Source organism: Mesoplodon bidens (assembly GCF_964165515.1).
Source record: "Mesoplodon bidens genome assembly, chromosome: 4".
NCBI classification, from domain to species: domain Eukaryota; kingdom Metazoa; phylum Chordata; class Mammalia; order Artiodactyla; family Ziphiidae; genus Mesoplodon; species Mesoplodon bidens.
The window spans coordinates 118930289-118951346 of NC_138160.1; the positions used below are offsets into that span (position 1 = coordinate 118930289).

General features: G+C 40.4%; 1 protein-coding gene across 5 annotated transcripts in view; it reads left to right on the forward strand.

Annotated features, from left to right (window-relative positions):
* Positions 1–21058, forward strand: part of UBE2D2 (ubiquitin conjugating enzyme E2 D2) — a 60698-nt gene that overhangs the window by 8496 nt on the left and 31144 nt on the right. The window contains exon 1 of one of the 5 annotated variants that reach the window (XM_081230489.1): positions 402–1711. The exons of 2 other annotated variants lie outside the window; for them this stretch is intronic. In XM_081230489.1, coding sequence (XP_081086615.1) covers positions 1622–1711 — 90 coding nt within the window. In that variant the 5' untranslated portion in view covers positions 402–1621. Of the gene's footprint in view, positions 1–401; positions 1712–21058 lie in introns of those variants that run through there. 2 more of the 5 variants (XM_081230491.1, XM_081230492.1) reach the window with 2 other exon arrangements.

Below are 21058 nucleotides of genomic sequence, written 5' to 3' on the forward strand. Positions count from 1 at the left end.
TTCTGTAATACATGTTAGTGTCTCATGAGAAAGATTAATATAATTGAAACAGTTCTAATTGATCTTTCTCAGAATTATTTTCCTTTAGTCTTTGTGCTTTTCCTTATGCCTTCTCAACCCATCCCCTCCTCCTGAATTCTTTCTTCATCCTTGGAGATCCAACAGACCCCTTCTCTGTGAAACATGCCCCAGGCATGCAGGCAGTAGGGTTCTGCTGTAAAACCGTTTCTTAGTATGCAGACATGATTGATTATTATCCCCTCTAGACTGAACTCTTCTGGGCAAAGTCCCTGTCTTACTCTTATATTCTCAGTACCTGATGCATAGTAGGCATTCAGTTTTTGCCAGCAACATTTAATGAATGTCAACAGCAAGTGGTATAGTGAAAAAAAATAGTAGGATTTTGGAGCAACATGCCTACTGAGTCATGTTCTAACCCTGTGGCCTTAAGCAAGTTACTTCACTGATCTTTCTTTGGCCTCAGCTTCCTTGCCTATAGAATGAGGATAGTGTCACATACCCTGCAAGCCTGTGGGGGATGCGTAGAAAGAAAATATGGACCACATAAAAGATAGTTTTTTGTTTTTTGGGTTTTTTAAAATTTATTTATTTAATTTATTTATTTTTGGCTGTGTTGGGTCTTCATTGCTGCACGCAGGCTTTCTCTAGTTACAGTGAGCAGGGGCTACTCTTCGTTGTGGTGCGCGGGCTTCCCATTGCGGTGGCTTCTCTTGTTGCGGAGCACGGGCTCTAGGCGCATGGGCTTCAGTAGTTGTGGCACGCAGGCTCAGTAGTTGTGGCTCATGGGCTCTAGAGCGCAGGCTCAGTAGTTGTGGCACATGGGCTTAGTTGCTCCGCGGCATGTGGGATCTTCCCGGACCAGGGCTCGAACCCGTGTCCCCTGCATTGGCAGGTGGATTCTTAACCACTGTGCCACCAGGGAAGCCCAAAAGATAGTTTTTAATATTAATTACCACTGGCTTAACTGCCCAGTAATGTTGACCCATGAAATTGGTAGAATCTTGAAATCTTAGGTGTCAGTGTTAAGTGTCTGTTTAGCATTTCACTTCATTGGTACCCCAACCAAAAAAGAAAAGGGAAAAGAATATACCCTGATGTTGTAAAGTGATGTTTTAGAATATTTCTAAATGGAAAAAGGGACTGAGTTCCAAATTTTTTCTTCAACAAAGTTCTAACTATTGTTATCTTAATACGTTTCCAATAAATGGGATATTTTTGTAAGCCTAGACGTGAAAACAATTCTCTTAACATAATTTTGTAATAGAAGTATCTGCTGCTGTCCTTTGAGCATGTCCCCACACCACTTGTAGAACATCAGTGCCTATATAAGTGATAGCACTCCTTTGCCAACTTTTTAAGGGCATATAGCAGATAAAACATTTGAAATCAAAGCTGAATTTTACAGAAGCTGCAGTGATAACAGTTTAGAAATAGGTTTCTTAAAATAATAGTATGCTAATGGGAGTGAGTGATTTTCTTTAGATTAAATGTCCTCATTTATACCATCTGTATTAGTTTCGTAGGGCTGCTGTAATAAATTACAAAAAACTGAGTGGCTTAAAACAACAGAAATCTATTCTCTCACAGTTTTGGAGGACAAATGTCCAAAGTCAGCATACCTGCAGGGCCACACTTCCTCTGGAAGCTCTCTGGGAGGATCCTTCCTTGCCTCTTCCAGCTTCTGGTGACTGTAAGCATTCCTTGGTTTGTGGCTGCATCACTTCAGTCTCTGCCTTCATCTTCACACTACCTTCTCTGTGTGTGGTCTTCTCTTTTATCTCTTATAAGGACACTTGAGCTTACACTTAGGGCCCACCCATGTAATCCAAGATGATCTTATCTCAAGATCCTTAATTTAATTATGTTTACAAAGACCCTTTTTCCAAATAAGGTAACATTTATAGGTCCAAGGAATTAAGATGTGCCACATACCATTTTAGGGACCATTCAATGCAGTATACCATCTAATCCCCAAATTCTAATAAAGTGACTGCTGTAATTACGTTTGGGCTTTTCTGATTTTGTTTTTATCTTTCTAAAATTTTGAAACAATCTCAAACCTACCAGGGAAGTTGCAAATACAATACCTAGAACATCTTTTTCTTTAACCATTTCAGAGTAAGGTGCCAACATGATGACTCATCAACCCCAAATACTTTAATGTGTATTTCTTTTTTTTTTTTTTTTTTTTTTTTTTTTTTTTTTTGCTGTATGCGGGCCCCTCACTGCTGTGGCCTCTCCCGTTGCGGAGCACAGGCTCCGGACACACAGGCTCCGCGGCCATGGCTCGCGGGCCCAGCCGCTCCGCAGCACGTGGGATCCTCCGGGACCGGGGCGCGAACCCGTGTCCCCTGCATCGGCAGGCGGACTCCCAACCACTGCGCCACCAGGGAAGCCCTAATGTGTATTTCTTATAAAATGGACATTCGGCTACATAATCGCAGTATAACCATCAAAATTAGGAAATTTCCATTGAGATACTACTGCTATCTAATCGTCAGACCCCATTTTAAGTTTTGCCAGTTGTTCCAATAATGTCCTTTATAGGAAAGAATCCAGTCCATAGTTACTTGTTGCATTTAGTTATCTATCTCTAGTTTTCTTTAATTCCTTAGTCTTTCCTTTGCTTCATGACCTCAACACTTTTTTAAAATTAAAGTATAGTTGCTTTATGACCTTGACACTTTTAAAGATTAGAGTCCAGTTATTTTGCAGAATGTCTCTCAGTTTGTGTTTTTTTGATATTTCCTTGTGATTAGATTTGGGTCATGCATCTTTGGCAGGAATGTCACAGAAGCAATGCTGTGTCTCTCTCTACATCCTATCAAGTGGTACATGATTTAGGTGGGATTCTTTTCATTCCATCCTGTCAGGTGGTATACAATTTCAGTTTGACCCATTACTGAGAATTTTCACTTCCATCACTTGATTAAGGTGATATCTACCAGGTTTCATACTGTAAAGTTACTCTTTTTTCCTTTTATAATGAGTAAATAATTTGTCTGGAGATGCTTTGAATATATGTACTTCTTCTGTTTTTACTCTTTATCTATTGCTGCATAAGAAAATACCCTAAAACTTAGCTGCTTAGAACAATAAACATTATCACATAGATTCTGAAGATTGGGAATCTAAGAATGGCTTAAAGCTGGGTGGTTCTGGCTCAGGGTCTTTTTTTTTTTTTTTTTTTTTTTTTTTTGCGGTACGCTGGCCTCTCACTGTTGTGGCCTCTACCATCTCGGAGCACAGGCTCTGGACGCACAGGCCCAGCGGCCATGGCCCACGGGCCCAGCCGCTCCGCGGCATGTGGGATCCTCCCGGACCAGGGCATGAACCTGCGTCCCCTGCACCGGCAGGCGGACTCCCAATCACTGCGCCACCAGGGAAGCCCTCAGGGTCTTTTTTGAGGTTGCAGCCAAGCTGTTGCCGAGGGTTGCAGTACTCTGAAGACTAGAGGATCTCCTTCCAAGCTCACTCCGTGGTTGTTGGCGGATCTCAGTTCCTTGTGGGTTGCTGGACTTACAGACTCATTTTCTCCCCACGTGGGTTTCTCCCACTCAGAGCTGCCTGAGTGTGCTTAAGACATAGCAGCTGGGTTCCCTCAGAGTGATCTAAGAGAGATAGAGCATCCAAATGAAAGCCTGTAGTATCTTTTATAACCTAATCTCAGAATCGACAGGCATACCATCACTTCTGCCATGTTCTGTTGGCCTCACAGATTACCCTGGTACAGTGTGGGAGGGAAGACTGCACAAGGGTGTGAATACTAGGAGTTCAGGATCGTTGGGAGCCAACCTGGAGTCTGGGTGCCACACTGTTACTCAAAAATTTTAACTTACTCATTTTAAAGTTTATATTTGTATGGACTCATGATTTCCTATTTTATTCATGTGGGTTATAATAATTTATTATCATTTACTTTAATCCTCAAATTGTCCCCAATTTGCTTTTTTCCCCATCATTTGAGCACTTCTTTAAGTTCTGGCACAAAAAGATGTTTCCTGCATTTTCTTCTACTTTCCCTGCTCTAGCTCTGTAATCATCTGTTTTTCCAAGGATCCCTTGGTCTTTTTAGTGGTGAATGGTATTTAGAAACCAGGATCTGAATGCTAGGTATGCTCATTGCTTTTGGAATCTCACTGTTTCCAGGCTTTCTCAGTGTAATCAGTGGATGTAGCTAGGGGAATATGTGTATGTATTGATTTACTTTTCTCTCTATATATCAAAAACCATGAGTTCACACCGGTGCCTCTAATTCCAGTCCAGTACCATAGGGTTCACCCTGTATTTTTTCCTTTCAATATTGGTATTCCTTTATCTTACAGTGAAAAACCTGGCTTCCGTTAATGTACTTAATCATTTTATCAATTCCCCTGTGTGTAATCAACTTCCCATTGCTGTGACCCACCTACATAGATAGGATTCTTTGTCCCCCTCTCTCCTAGGGGTGCCCTTCTTAACTCTGTCCTACCTTGGACATCCTGCAGTGGGTCATGCCCATTCCCCTGTGGATAGCCTCACTATTTTTTAAAAACAAATTAAAATATAGGACTTGTTTGACATAAATATTTAGATTAAAAACTGTTTAAAATAATAATGCTAATTGTTACTTAAAACACATATGGAAAAATCAATCTAGTGATTGTGACCACATGCACTTTTCCCAGTTAGGGAATATGGCATTTTCTATAGCCCATTTTTGGAAAAGACTAAAACCATAATTTTAGTTTAGTGTTATTATTATGAGACAATTTTGATAATTATACTAGTAACCTGTATAAACTAGTCTCCATTCTTATAAATAGTTGGAAAGAACCATAATTTAAAGTCCCAAAACTTAATCTTTTATTATGAAGTATTTTTATGTCTACAGAAAGTTTTAGATACTGATGTGACCAACACCTAGGTACTTACTATCCAGTTTAAGATTCAGACCTACCTAATTTAGCTTCAGTATTAGAGTTTAGTCAGGAGCCATGGCTTCTCTTGGTAATTTATGAGCTTGGGATCTTTGCATATATTTAGAAATATCCATGTTTTGATAAGGGTACATTGTTGTAAGTAATGGGGAATTACTTGTGAAACCTCCCCTACTTTACCTATTGCATCAAGGCAATACTATATCATCACTGAGTTTAGTAGTAGGCTAGATTCCTGTCCATTGAAAGGTTATTTATACTTTAAGCATTGTGTTTCACTTTTGTTGACTAGAAGTAATAAAATCCACTTTGAAGTAATTGAGCTTATCAGGAGTATATCATACATGCTTGTGAGCTCTTTTTAAAATTGTGAATTGCCATGATATTTATATCCATTTCAAGGTTGACTTGAAATCATTTCCCACATGTTTAAAACACTGATTAAATTGGTTTAAAACCGAAATTTGAATTCCTTTCAAAGAGAAATAGTTATACCATTTATTTTTATCACTACAGGGCAAATCTCTAATGAATAAAAATTTGTTTAACTTACAGCGACAATCCCAAAACATGCTTATGCAGTATTTTTTTCAGTATATGTAAGTCTTAGTTCCTCTATTGTTGAACCTATAACTTGATATGAAAATTAAATTGTATGAGGTCACATGCAACATTAATAATTAAATTGTATGAGGTCACATGCAACATTAATACAAGGTTAAGAAGATTGTTCAGACTTTGAGGAACAACTTGAAGGTAACAATGTATTGGCATTTGGATCATGAACATGATGACTTGATCTAATCTGGGAGTGTGAGGTAGGACCACCAGTGTGGCACTCCTTTTACTTCTTCTTTTTAAAATTTTATTTATATATTTATTTATTTATTTTTGGCTGTGTTGGGTCTTCGTTTCTGTGCGTGGGCTTTCTCTAGTTGCGGCGAGTGGGGGCCACTCTTCATCGCAGTGTGCGGGCCTCTCACTGTCGCGGCCTCTCTTGTTGTGGAGCACAAGCTCCAGACACGCAGGCTCAGTAGTTGTGGCTCACGGGCCTAGTTGCTCTGCGGCATGTGGGATCCTCCCAGACCAGAGCTCGAACCCACGTCCCCCGCACTGGCAGGCAGATTCTCAACCACTGCGCCACCAGGGAAGCCCTCCTTTTACTTTTATAGTCAGTATTTTCATTGTTTTCTGGCTTCCAGTATTGCTGTTGAGTCCAAAACTATTCTGATTCCTGATCCTGTGTATGTGATCACCTTCCTTTCTGGAAGCTTATAGATTTTCTTTGTCCCCAATGTTGTGAAATTTCATGATGTTTGATGGTGTAGGTCAGTTTTCACTTATTTTACTCAACATTCAGTTGGTCTTTTTGAGTCTTTTTTTTTAATATTTATTTATTGGCTGCGTCAGGTCTTAGTTACAGCACGCGGGATCTTTCATTGCGGCACACGGGCTCTTTGTTGCAGTGTGCGGGCTTCTCTCTAGTAGTGGCATGCAGGCTTATTAGTTGTGGCACGTGGGCTCTCTAGTTGCAGCATGCAGACTCCAGAGGGCACAGGCTTTGTAGTTGTGACACGTGGGCTCTCTAGTTGTGGCGTGCCAGCTCCAGAGTGCGTCGGCTCTGTAGTTGTGGAACGTGGGCTCTCTAGTTGTGACGTGCAGGCTCAGTAGTTGCGGTGCACAGGCTTAGTTGCCCCTCGGCATGTGGGATCTTAGTTCCCTGACCAGGAATTGAACTGGCGTCCTCTGCATTGCAAGACCGATTCTTAACCACTGGACCACCAGGGAAGTCCCTGAGTCTATCTATATGGATTTGCTTATTCTGGACATTTCATGTAAATAGAATCATACAATATGTGACCTTTTGTGTCTGGCTTCTTTCGTTTAGGCATAGAGTTTTCAAGGTTTAGCCAAGTTGTATGTATCAGTAGTTAATTCCTCTTTATGGCTGAATAATATTCCATTGTATGAATTTACCACACTTCCTTTTTCCATTCATCAGTTGATGGGCATTTGGGTTGTTTTCATTTTTTAACTATTAAGAATGATACTGCTATGGGGCTTCCCTGGTGGCGCAGTGGTTGAGAGTCCACCTGCCGACGCAGGGGACACGGGTTCGTGCCCCCGTCCGGGAAGATCCCACATGCCGTGGAGCGGCTGGGCCCATGAGCCATGGCCGCTGAGCCTGCGGGTCCGGAGCCTGTGCTCCGCAACGGGAGAGGCCACAACAGTGAGAGGCCCACATACCGCAAAAAAAAAAAAAAAAAAGAAAAAAAAAAAAAGAATGATACTGCTATGAACATTTATTTTAAAATTTTTGTGTTAACATATGTTTTCATTCCTCTTGGATATATACCTCAGAGGGGAGTTGCTGGGTCATATGGTAAATTTATTTTTAATTTTTTAAATTGTTTCCTTCTAGGAATTTTATAGTTTTAACTCTTACATTTAGGTATTTGATCTGTTTTTTCCAATTTTTTAATTGTTGTAAAATACATATAAGATTTACCATTTTCACCATTTTTAAATATACAGTTCATTGGTATTAAGTATATTTGTATTGTTGTACAACCGTTACTACTCCATCTCCAGAACTCTTTGTTTTTCAAAACTGAAAGTCTGTACCCATTAAACAGTGACTCCTCATTTCTCCCTAGCGAAGCACCAACCATTGTACTTTATCTCTCTATGGTTTTGACTGGGTTCCTCATAGAAGTGGAATCATACAGTATTTCTCTTTTTGTGACTGATTTATTTCACTTAGCACAGTGTCCTCAGGGTTCATCTATGTTGTCAGGGTTTCCTTCCTTTTTGAAGGCTATTTACTATTCCATTGTATGTATATACCGTATTTGCCTATCCATTCATCTGCTGTTGGACACTTGGGTTGTTTACACGTTTTAGCTATTCTGAATAATTCTGCAGTCAACATGGGTGTATCTCTTCAAGACCCTGCTTTCAGTTATTTTGGATATATACCTAAAACTGGAATTGCTGGATCATATGATAATTATATTAATTTATTTATATTTAATTAATTAATTTACTTATTGGCTGCGTTGGGTCTTCGTTGCTGCCTGTGGGCTTCTTCTCTCTAGTTGCAATGAGTGGGGGCTACTCTTCATCGCGGTGCGCGGGCTTCTCATTGCGGTGGCTTCTCTTGTTGCAGAGCACCAGCTCTAGGCATGTGGGCTTCAGTAGTTTCAGCACGCGGGCTCAGTAGTTATGGCACCTGGGCCCTAGAGCGCGTGGGCTTCAGTGGTTGTGGCTCACGGGCTCTAGAGCGCAGGCTCAGTAGTTGTGGCGCACGGGCTTAGTGCTCTACGGCATGTGGGATCTTCCCAGACGAGGGATCGAACCCATGTCGCCTGCATTGGCAGGTGGATTCTTAACCGCTGCATGACCAGGGAAGTCCCCAGTAGTTTTATTTTTAGTTTTTGAACAACTACCATATTGTTTTCCACAGTGGCTACACCATTTTACATTCCCCCTCCCCCACCACTGTGATGCATAAGGGTTCCAACTTCTCCACATCCTCACCAACATTTACTATTTTCTGTTTTTGTTTTTGGTTTGTTGGTTGGTTGGTTGTTTTTTTAATAGTAACCATCCTGATGGAATGAGATAGTGGCCTTTGATCCATTTTTAAGTTAATTTTTGTATATAGTGTGAGGTAGGAGTCTAAGTTCATCTTTTTCATGTGAGTATCCAGTTGTCCTAGCACCATTTGTTGAAAAGACTGTTCTTTCCCACACTGAATTGTTTTGGCAGCTGTGTCAAAAACCAATTAGCCATAGATGTATGGGTTTTATTTCTGGACTCTCAATTCTGTTCCATTGACCTGTGTCTGTTCTTATGCCAGTACTATACTGTCTTGAATACTGTCGCTTTGTGTTAAGTTTTGAAATCAGAAAGTGTGAATCCTCCAACTTTGTTCTTTCCCAGGATTGTTTTGGTTTTTTGGATCCCTTGCATTCCCATATGAATTTTAGGTTCTGCTTGTTGTTTCTTTTTTTAAGAAAAAGGCATTCGGAATTTTGATGGAGATTTCGTGGGATCTGTAGATAAATTTGGGGAGTGTCTGGACTAGTCTTCCTATATTTTCTTTTCTGTCTTTTATCCACTTTTTGAAAGACTTTCTCATTCTCAGAATGTTTGCTTGCTGGTTTGTTTTAAGGATTCTGCTCTTGTTTCATAGAAGTAGTAGCTTCTCTTAGCTTTAAGGATATTCATGATAGTTTTTCTTTTGTTTTGACTTTTTCTTCTTCCTTCATGGTCTTTGTTTTCTCCTGCTTCTTTTTTTCTTCACATTATCTTGATCTTTATCTTTCATGTTGAAGATGAATCATATTGAAGATGGCCAGTATCCTTCATTGTCAGTTGTTTATCCTTATTTTAGAGTAAAACACTGATTAAAGGGTCTGAGCATGTGGGGGTGAGGTTTGGCAACTCTGGGACTTAATTTATGGTTTACTGGCAGGGCTGTTTCTCCAGATGAACCACTGGTGTCCATGAATTGTATAGATCTTTATCTTGTGCTGGTCAGTTTTTCTCGAGAAGAATCTTTTAATCTCCTGCCTGGAAGGTACAGGCAAAGCTTCCAGTGTTCTCAGGACCGTTTGGAACAAATTGTGTATGTAAACATTCACTTAACCTTCCTGATTTCCATACATCATCCATGCCATTGACTGCTTAGTGTCCCTTAGTCCTGAGAACTTATGTTGTATCCTCTCTGGAGAACAAACCTCTGGTTTGTGTGTATGGGAAGGACATTCACTGGTGGAATCAAGGAAGTGATCTAGATATCACTTTTAGTTTTAAGTTTTAAAGTTTTATTTTTATTAGTTTTAAGATTTGTACCCATAAACAACATATAATACTGTTTTGGATGTTGTCAAAATTTATATAGACGTCTTGGAAATGTATACATTTTAAATAACATGCATTTTCAATGAATACAAATATGCCAACAATATATTTTAAAATTTATTCCCCCTATAATAGACATTTGTTTCCAAGTTTTTGCTACTACAGATACCAAAGCATCAATATCCCCATACAAATCTCTTGGTGCACATAGGTGAGAGTTTCTCTTAATAGTCAGTAGAATTGTTTGATTATAGAGTCTGATGCTTTTTATTTTTGTAAGGTAATGCCAAATTGTATGGCAAAGTTTTTGGACACCCAACTATAGGATATGACAGTTTGTTTTTTTGTTTTTTTTTGCGGTACGCGGGCCTCTCACTGTTGTGGCCTCTCCCCTTGCAGAGCACAGGCTCCGGATGCGCAGGCTCAGCAGCCATGGCTCACGGGCCTAGCCGCTCTGCGGCATGTGGGATCTTCCCAGACCGGGGCACGAACCCGTGTCCCCTGCATCGGCAGGCGGACTCTCAACCACTGCGCCACCAGGGAAGCCCGACAGTTTTTAATTAACTTTTTTTCTTTAAAATTTTTCATTGTTATAAATATAATAGAGTATATAAAAGTACACAAAACAGGGCTTCCCTGGTGGCGCAGTGGTTGAAAGTCCGCCTGCCGATGCAGAGGACACGGGTTCGTGTCCCGGTCCGGGAGGATCCCACATGCAGCGGAGCAGCTGGGCCCGTGGGCCATGGCCACTGGGCCCGCGCGTCCGGAGCCTGTGCTCTGCAATGGGAGAGACCACAACAGTGAGAGGCCCGCGTATCGGGGGGCGGGGGGAAGTACACAAAACAGATGTCTAATAAACTTCAGTGAAATTTTCAAACATATCCAAACATTGAGTATTCTATAACATATCACCATGTGACCCATCACCCATCATTTTGTGTTTATTCTTGATTACCTCTTCCACCCTTACTGGATTATTTTAAACCCAATCCCAAATGTCATATCATTTTATCTGTAAATAATTCAGAATGTATTACTGAGAGATAATGCAGTGGTTCTCATTGGGGGTGGTTTTGCCCACCAAGTGATGTTTGGCATTGTAAACATTGTTAATTGTCACAGCTGGGAGGCTATTGGCTGCTACTGGCATCTAATAGATAGAGGCCAGGGAGCTACTGAACATCCTACGATGCAAAGGACAGCCCCCCACAGCAAAGAATTATCCTGCCCCAAATGTCAGTCGTTTCCCAGATTGAGAAACCCTGAGATAAGGAAGTCTGAGGTACTTTCAATGGTTCTTCTGGAACACATGCTATTGTATTACACCAAAATTTATATTTCTAGGAATTGTAACTCTGAAAGAACAAGCACTTGAAAAGTCATAAAATACAAAACCCCTGTGGATCTTAACTATCTTTATGTAGCTGATAAAAGTATCGGACATTTACATATTTTTTATTTTTATTATTTTTTAAAATTTATTTTATTTATTTATTTTTGGCTGTGTTGGGTGTTTGTAGCTGTGCATGGGCTTCCTCTAGTTGTGGTGAGTGGAGGCTACTCTTCGTTGTGCTGCGTAGGCTTCTCATTGTGGTGGCCTCTCATTGCGGAGCATGGGCTCTAGGCGCATGGGCTTCAGTAGTTGTGGCACGTGAGCTCAATAGTTGTGGCTCGCGGGCTCTAGAGCACAGACTCAGTAGTTGTGGTGCATGGGCTTCATTGCTCCACGGCGTGTGAGATCTTTCTGGACCAGGGCTTGAACCCGTGTCCCCTGCATTGGCAGGCGGATTCTTAACCACTGCACCACCAGAGAAGTTCCTACATGTTTTTTAAATAGTTTGTGATTTTCTCCTAGATCAATATGTAACGTTTAAAAATGGCTGCTCTCTTTAAATTTAGCTAAGATGGGTAGCTGATTATTTACCTTATTATTGAGGTTTTAGGTAAATATTTATACCTGCTAAGATTAAATATTATTTGGTGTTATAAATGACCTTGGGCAAAATACTGGGATGCCAAATCTGAAGGGATATGGATCACTTGAAATAAACTACTTTTATCATGACTTTACCCCTTAACAGTATTTTAAAATATTAAAAATATTTCTCTTGGGCCAGTAGCTTTCAGTAGCACGGTAATTTGGGGGGGAGGTTGTGTGTGTGTGTGTTTGTTTTAGTATTTAGCAAAATTAGAAATTTGGTGTTCTTTTGCTGAGAAACTGATGTGGTGATAATTGTTGGAAGGATCTATTATTGAGCCTGTTATCTTTAGAGACTACATAGGGGTATTTATCAGTTAGCTTTGCTGTATAACAAATGACTCCAAAACTTAAAACAACAATGATTTATTATTTCTCAGGATTCTGGATTGACTTGGTGGTTTTGTTTCATGTGTTATCAGCCAGGGTTATCCCTGTGGCTGTGTTCAGCTGGCATCAGGGTTAGAAGATCCAAGAAGACCTCTCTCACGTGTCTGGGGCCTTGTTGCTGACTATTGGCTGGATTGTGTTCCACTGCCCCCCAAATGGCCTTTCCAGCAAGATAGCCTGGACCTCCTATGTGGTGGCTTAGAGCTACGAAAAAGCAGGAAGAAAAGCTGTCAAGCCTCTTAAACACTAGACTTGTAACTGACATGGTGTCATAATTTTTTTTTGGTCAAGCAAGATCCAGGCCAGCTGGGATTCAAGGGGAAGGGAAGTAGACTACTTCTTGATAAGAGGAGTGGTATGTTCTTACAGGGAGGGGAGAAATTGTTGGCACCCATCTTTGGAGATTATTTACTGCAGGGGAAGTTGTAGTAAGTTTTGTCTTAGTACTAACATACTTCTTGGATAAGGTCACCTGTTAAAAATTTAATTCTGTAGTAGAATTTTGCTTCTTTGGATTCATTAAAAACAGTTCTAAATGGTTGGGTAATATTAAGTTAACATTTTTTTCCAAATGTTAATTCAGAGAAATTTTTTATGAAGATTTGTTTGGCCAGTCAACAGGAGGAGGGAAGAAGGGAAGAGTAGAGGGTAAGGGAAAGGCTTGTTGGATGTGAAATCTAAAAATGTGATTGTTTTGAGGAGAAGTATAACCATTTATTTGGGGCCTTGCCTTTTCCTGTCAAAATAAACTTCATAAGCTAGTTTGTTTATTTTTTTCTTTTTTCCCCCAAATTTATTGATATAATTGACACATAACATTGTGTAAGTTTGTTACACAGTGTGGATTTGATACTTACATATTGCAAAATGATTACCACCATAGTGTTAGGTAGCACCTCCATCATGTCCCATAATTATTTTACTTTATTTTATTTTATATTTTATTTTATTTTTTATTTATTTTTTGTCTGCACCAGGTCTTAGTTGTGGCATGTGGGATCTTCATTGAGGCACGAAGGATCTTTCATTGTGGCGTGTGGGCTTCTCTCTAGTTATGGCGTGTGGGTTTTTTTTCTCTCTCTAGTTGTGGCACACAGGGTCCAGAGCATGTGGGCTCTGTAATTTGCAGCACGCAGGCTCGCTAGTTGAGGCGCATGAGCTCAGTAGTTGTGGCAAGCCAGCTTAGTTGCCCCGCGGCATGTGGGATCTTAGTTCCTTGACCAGGGATCGAACCCGCATCCCCTGCATTGTAAGGCGGATTCTTTACCACTGGACCACCAGGGAAGTCCCTATGTCCCATAATTATTATTTCTTTTTTTGTTGTGGCAACATTTTAAGATCTCTCTTAGCAAGTTTCAAGTATATAATACAGTATTATTATATTACCATGTGATCCCCAGAACTTATTTATCTAATAACTGGAAGTTCGTACTCTTTGGCCAACATCTCCCCGTTTCCACCATCTCTCCCCCACCCACAAGTTGCTTTGTTTAGCTTAGTGCTGGAGACTAAGGAAAAGGAATTTAAAAGATAGGATGTAAGTGTTCTAAAAAGCCATATATGTCTTAACTTAAACTATTTCTTTGTTGTAGCATTAAAATATCATCACCAGGCTCTTCTGAGTTTTTACCTGGTATTCTTTAAGTTTTTCCTATAATATAAGACTTTAAAAGTCTAAAGACCACGGAGGTGGCTGCCTTCTTGGTTGCCTGTCTATTCTGGAAAGTGTTGGATAAAATTGAGTTATGGGAAGGAATAATTTTATATTACCAGCCTTGTTCTTACCAAGACACTCACATAACTCATGATCTTGATAACTAACACACATGAGGCCGACTAGGCTGGGGATTTTTTTTTTACTTGATTCATAATGTTTTCATACTTTTCCTATTACCATACCAAAGAGCAGCTTCTGCCTGCCATCTCTTCTTTGTTAATCTCAAAAGTGCTCTCAGAATCCTCAAGTAGCACCACTGTAATGATTATATGGGTTAAACATTCCCTGTAGGTTCATTGGTCAGATCTGCCGTATCAAAAACTGCTTATGAGAACTATGCTTTGTTCTTTTTTTTTTTGCGGTACGAGGGCCTCTCACCGCTGTGGCCTCTCCCGGTGCGGAGCACAGGCTCCGGACGCGCAGGCCCAGCAGCCATGGCCCACGGGCCCAGCCGCTCCGTGGCATGTGGGATCCTCCCAGGCCGGGGCACGAACCCGTGTCCCCTGCATCGGCAGGCGGACTCTCAACCACTGGGCCACCAGGGAAGCCCTGCTTTGTTCTTAATATCAGGAATATAAAATGTTTTTGAAACAGTTAACAGTACCAAACCTTTCTCCAGCCTAACTACGTACTTGAAATTTCTGTTTGGCTCTTCCCCAACCTTTGCTGCAGACAAAATGGAAATTCTTTTAGGCTGTGAACTTCATCATAGCAAAACAGAAACTGTTCATTTGTCTTATTGTCATGGTTCTATAATATACTCCCCCAAGACAGTAGTAAATGTTTCTATTACTGTGTAGAAGATACTTGATTAAATGGCATCTCAAGTGATTTTAGTGTGGACAGAGAGCTCCTATCTCTAGGCTTACATAAAATGTAACTTTGAAAAGGCATTTCTTCAGATGTACCTATTCACACTTTTGTTAATAGTGTTTATTGTTTTGTTTTGGAGGTTGGACTGTTCCAGGGAGATGCAAAAATCTATTGGTGTTTGAATAGTTGTTCTAAGATGTAATCCCAGGCTTAAGAATTGGTTCTGTGTGTGTGGTTTTTTTTTAAACTTGAATTGTGTTTTCTATGCTTTGATTCATCACATGAGACAGTTTTGCAAGTATGTAGCAAGTCTTCCAGCATAATAAAATGTAACAGCTTGCTTGACGATTGGTCACCTGTCTTATAGAGATTGTCAGTCTGTAGGAAGACTGATGTAACTGTGGGTAGATTCATCATCTTGAGCTCCTTAGGTTAGTGTTGGAGAACTTGTGAAACAGAAACTGACTGTGCTTTGGAAGAGTGAAGAGTAAAGTCCATGAGAAGTGTTATTTTTAAATTTCAAGGATTTACAGTTCTAGGTGAATAGTTTTTATATATTTCAAAACATCAGAGTACCAGAACTTAACCATATGCTACTTACTAAAAATAGTGCATGTGAGTTATTTGGGGGGGGGGAGCACATAGTTTTACAAGGTATAATGAGAAAAGGGATGTCTTTTTACCTCTTTTTAAGATCTTCATTACCACTTTAAGTAGCCCAGAAGCACACCAAGATAATGATATCACCGTTTGTTTATATCCCCATTTTCTCAAGCTTGGGACTATGGTACATGGTGATTAGTGCTATAGAAGAGTTCTTAAGGTTTCTAGTTTGGTATGTAGTTGTTAACTGAGGTGGAATTGGCTGGTGTAGATCCTGGTTATTCAAATGCCAGGAAGGGAGTTCTTTTCTTAGCATTCCAGTATTTTCTTTGGAGCTTAGTGAGCGCTGGAATCTTTTGGCATAGATGTTCCACCATCTATCTGTTAGCACGTCGACTCTTCCCATCTACCTGGCTATGTGCCACACTTGTTTTGGAAACAGAGTATTGAAGAGCACTGACCACTGCTTCAGTAGCTAAAAGGAGAGGTAATTTCAGATCCTGACGGAGACCCTGCGCCTGCGTGGAGTCTAACCTGTCCCGACAACTTAGCTACCAGTGATCATCAGTTCCAGAAGCAAGAAACAGCTATTTGCCTGTTTTGCTTTTGGTACCATGTGTACCACGCTAATATTCTTGTCCCCTTACTTTCTACAGAAGTAGTCTTCCGGAAGAGTTGTGATTTTCCTGTCTTAACTCTGTCATTTACTCAACCATCTTCTACTTTGGCCTTGACTGCTAAAATTTTAAACTTGTTCCTTGTTAGGTATATGATCCTGTGGCTGCAGTATCAGTATATTACTACCTTTCCAAGTGCCTTACTTTATTGAATCTAAGACGGTATTAGTTGAAAGACGTACTACTAAGAAAGAAAAGGTATTGCCAGTTAAGCTGATATACCATTGATTGTAGTATGCAGTTTGATTTCAAGTATATTAAAAAAAATCTTACAATCAATGAAAGATGGTATTATCTTTCTCTACGTACTTAAAATTACTGTGTGTAATTGTAACAGTCTGTTCTTCAACAGATATTTACTGGGGACTCACCCTGGACCAGGGACTGTGCTGGAGGTCAGGTCCCTATTTGTCATTGGGTTGAGAGACATTAAATAATCACCCATGTACTATAAACCATCCTGAGTTGCTAAGGCAACTTGCACTTTTCCATCGTAGTATTTAACAGGAAATGGAATGGAAATAGGGGAGAAGGGCTTCTAGGAGACCTGTCTCTAAGCACAACATTTACGTGAAGACTAAAGGTGCATGGAGTTGGGGTGGGGCGTGCACAGTATTCCGGGCAAACTGTTCCTAGAGTCTTGGACTAGTTAAATTAGAAATTTAACTTTTAGGGCTTCCCTGGTGGCGCACTGGTTGGGGGTCCGCCTGCCGATGCGGGGGGCGCAGGTTCGTGCCCTGGTCCGGGGGGATCCCGCGTGCCACGGAGCGGCTGGGCCCGTGAGCCATGGCCGCTGGGCCTGCGCGTCCGGAGCCTGTGCTCCGCAGCGGGGGAGGCCGCGGCAGTGAGGGGCCCACGTACCGCAAAAAAAAAACCTTTTAAAAATTAAAATTAAAAGCTAATTGATTAAGAAAAAAGTTTTGAAATGAGTAAATGGTAGTTCATGTAGGTAAAATGAGGTCTAGGAAAGGTTCTTGATCTTCAATAATGAACAAAGAATATTGTCTTTAATTATAACAGAACATTTCCACCTAAGTGGTTGCTGCTGAAGTGCTCAAAAAAAAGAACTCCTTGTTCTCTGGTGTTATCCAGTCTCACTCAAAAACACCTATTCCATTCATGTTCAGTAATTAAATCTTAATATACTGTTTGTCACTATAGACTTTCTCTTTCCTGACACTATAGGTGATTAGGCTGAATTGGACTGGACTTCCCCTTGCAAGTTGTTTATGTGCTTTTGTTTATCATCTCATTTGCAAGTGTTTGAGCACTAATTCTGCTTGATATGTACTGTGCTAGGCATGCTAGGCATTCATTCATCCACCCATTTAGACATTTGAGTGTCTCTTCTGTTCCAATCTAGGAAATGCAGTAAAGAATATGATATACCTTGTCTCTAACTGAAGGGATTTAGAATTAAGCATTCAAGGGGCTTCCCTGGTGGCGCAGTGGTTGAGAGTCCGCCTGCTGATGCAGGGGACGCGGGTCCGTGCCCCGGTCCGGTAGGGTCCTGCGTGCCGCGGAGCGGCTGGGCCCGTGAGCCATGACCGCTGAGCCTGCGCGTCCAGAGCCTGTGCTCCGCAACGGGAGAGGCAACACAGTGAGAGGCCCGCGTACTGCAAAAAAAAAAAAAAAAAAAAAAAAAGAATTAAGCATTCAAGGGATAGATGTAAGGGTACACAGAAGTTTGGTAGTTGTGGGTAAAATATTGATCGCAAGATATTACTATACCATACCATATATGATACTAGATTTGTATAGTATAGTTAATAAACAATAAGCTGCTTGGAGAAAGAAGGAAGTCCCTGGGGAATAAAAAAGATTATTTTTCATCCTAAAAAAGCAGTGTGTGAACAGTAATCTTTTTTTTTTTTACATCTTTATTGGAGTATAATTGCTTTACAATGGTGTGTTAGCAGTAATCTTTTTAATTGGAAGTGTTTAGTGTTGATGTGTTTTAAAATCATAACTGTGCTATTGTGAAGCTAGATAACAGAGAACTGGGGTCTAGCCTTTTTAAGACTTTTTTTTTTAATAGATCTTTATTGGAGTATAATTGCATCACAATACTGTGTTAGTTTCTGTTGCACACCAAAGCGAATCAGCCATATGGATACACACGTCCCCATATCCCCTCCCTCTTGAGCCTCCCTCCCACCCTCCCTATCCCACCCCTCTAGGTCATCGCAAAGCACCGAGCCGATCTCCCTGTGCTGTGCTGCTGCTTCCCACCAGCCCACTATTTTACATTCAGTAGTGTATATATGTCGATGCTACTCTCACTTCTCCCCAGCTTTGCCCTCCCACCCCATGTCATCAAGTCCATTCTCTATGTCTACCTCTTTATTCCTGCCCTGCAACTAGGTTCATCAGTACCTTTTTTTTTAGACTCCATATATATGCATTAGCATACGGTATTTGTTTTACTCTTTCTGACTTACTTCACTCTGTATGACAGACTCTAGGTCCATCCACCTCACTACAAATAACTCAATTTCATTTTTATGGCTGAGTAATATTCCATTGTATACATGTGCCACATCGTCTTTATCCATTCATCTGTCGATGGACACTTCGGTTGCTTCCATGTCCTGGCTATTTAAATAGAGCTGCAGTGAACATTGTGGTACATGACTCTTTTTGAATTATGGTTTTCTCAGGGTGTATACCCAGCAGTGGGATTTCTGGGCATATGGTAGTACTATTTTTAGTTTTTTAAGGAACCTCCATACTGTTTTCCATAGTGGTTATATCAATTTATATTCCCACCAACAGTGTAGGAGGGTTCCCATTTCACCACACCCTTTCCAGCATTTATTGTTTCTAGCTTTTTTGATAATGGCCATTCTGACCAGCATGAGGTGATACCTCATTGTAGTTTTGAGTTGCATTTCTCTAATAATTAGTGTTATTGAGCATCTTTTCACGTGCCTCTTGGCCATCTGTATGTCTTCCATGGCGAAATGTCTATTTAGGTCTTCTGCCCATTTTTTAACTGGGTTGTTTTGTTTTTTTGATGTTGAGTTCCATGAGCTGTTTGTATATTTTGGAGATTAATCCTTTGTCTGTTGTTTCATTTGCAAATATTTTCTCCCATTCTGAGGGTTGTCTTTTGGTCTTATTTATGGTTTTCTTTGCTGTGCAAAAGCTCTTAAGTTTAATAAGTCCCATTTGTTTATTTTTGTTTTTATTTCTGTTACTCTAGGAGGTGGGTCAAGAAAGACCTTGCTGTGGTTTATGTCAAAGAGTGTTTTTCCTTTCCTCTAAAGGTTTTATAGTGTCTGGTCTTACATTTAAGTGTTTACTCCATTTGGAGTTTATTTTTGTGTATGGTGTTAGGTAGTGTTCTAATTTCATTCTCTAACATGTAGCTGTCTAGTTTTCCCAACACCACTTATTAAAGAGGCTGTCATTTCTCCATTGTATGTTCTTGCCTCCTTTGTCGTAAATTAGGTGCCCACATGTGCGTGGGTTTATCTCTGGGTATTCTGTCCTGTACCATTGATTTGTATTTCTGTTTTTGTGCCAGTACCACACTGTAGCTGATGACTGTAGCTTTGTGGTATAGTTTGAAGTTGGGGAGCCTGATTCCTCCAACTCTGTTTTTCTTTCTCAGGATTGCTTTGGCTGTTTGGGGTCTTTTGTGTTTCCATACGAATTGTAAGATTTTGTTGTTCTAATTCTGTGAAGAATGCCATTGGTAGTTTGCTAGGGACTGCACTGAATCCGTAGATTGCTTTAGGTAGTATATTCATTTTCACAATACTGATTCTTCCAATCCAAGAACATGGTATATTTCTCCATCTGTTTATGTCATCTTTCATTTTTTTCATCAGTGTTTTATAGTTTTCTGAGTACAAGTCTTTTTTTTTTTTTTTTTGCTGCAGTATGTGGGCCTCTCACTGTTGTGGCCTCTCCCGTTGTGGAGCACAGGCTCCGGACGTGCAGTCTCAGTGGCCATGGCTCATGTGGGCCTAGCCGCTCCACAGCACGTGGGATCCTCCCGGACTGGGGCACGAACCCGCATTCCCTGCATCGGCAGGCGGACTCTCAACCACTGCGCCACCAGGGAAGCCCAGTACAAGTCTTTTGACTCTTGAGGCAGGTTTATTCCTAGGTATTTTATTCTTTTTGTTGCAGTGGTAAATGGGAGTGTTTCCTTAATTTCTCTTTCTGATTTTTTTGGTGTTGTTGTATAGGAATGCCAGAGATTTCTGTGCATTAATTTTGTATCCTGCAACCTTACCAAATTCATTGATTAGTTCTAGTAGTTTTCTGGTGGCATCTTTAGGATTTTCTGTGTATAGTATCATGTCATCGGCAAATAGTGACAGTTTTACTTCTTCTTTTCCAATTTGTATCCCTTTTATTTCTTTTTCTTCTCTGATTGCTGTGGCTAGAACTTCCAAAACTGTGTTGAATAAGAGTGGCGAGAGTGGACATCCTTGTCTTGTTCCTGATCCTAGTGGAAATGCTTTCAATTTTTCACCATTGAGTATGATGCTCACTGTGGGTTTGTTATATATGTTAAGGTAGGTTCCCGCTATGCCCATTTTCTGGAGAGTTTTTATCATAAATGGGTTTTGAATTTTGTCGAAAGCTTTTTCTGCATCTGTTGAGATGATCATATGGTTTTTATTCCTTAATTTGTTAATATGGGGTATCACATTGATTGATTTGCATATATTGAAGAATCCTTGCATTCCTGGGATAAATCCCACTTGATCATGGTGTATGATCCTTTTAATGTGTTGTTGGATTCTGTTGGCTAGTATTTTGTTGAGGATTTTTGCATCTGTATTCATCAGTGATATTGGTCTATAATTTTCTTTTTCTGTACTATCTTTGGTTTTGGTATCAGTGTGATGGTGGCTTCGTAGAATGAATTTGGGAGTGTTTCTCCCTCTGCAGTTTTCTGGAAGAGTTTGAGAAGAATAGGTGTTATTAAGCTCTTCTCTAAATGTTTGATAGAATTCGCCTGTGAAGCCATCTGGTCCTGGACTTTTGTTTGTTGGAAGATTTTTAATTACGGTTTCAATTTCATTACTTGTGATAGGTCTGTTTATATTTT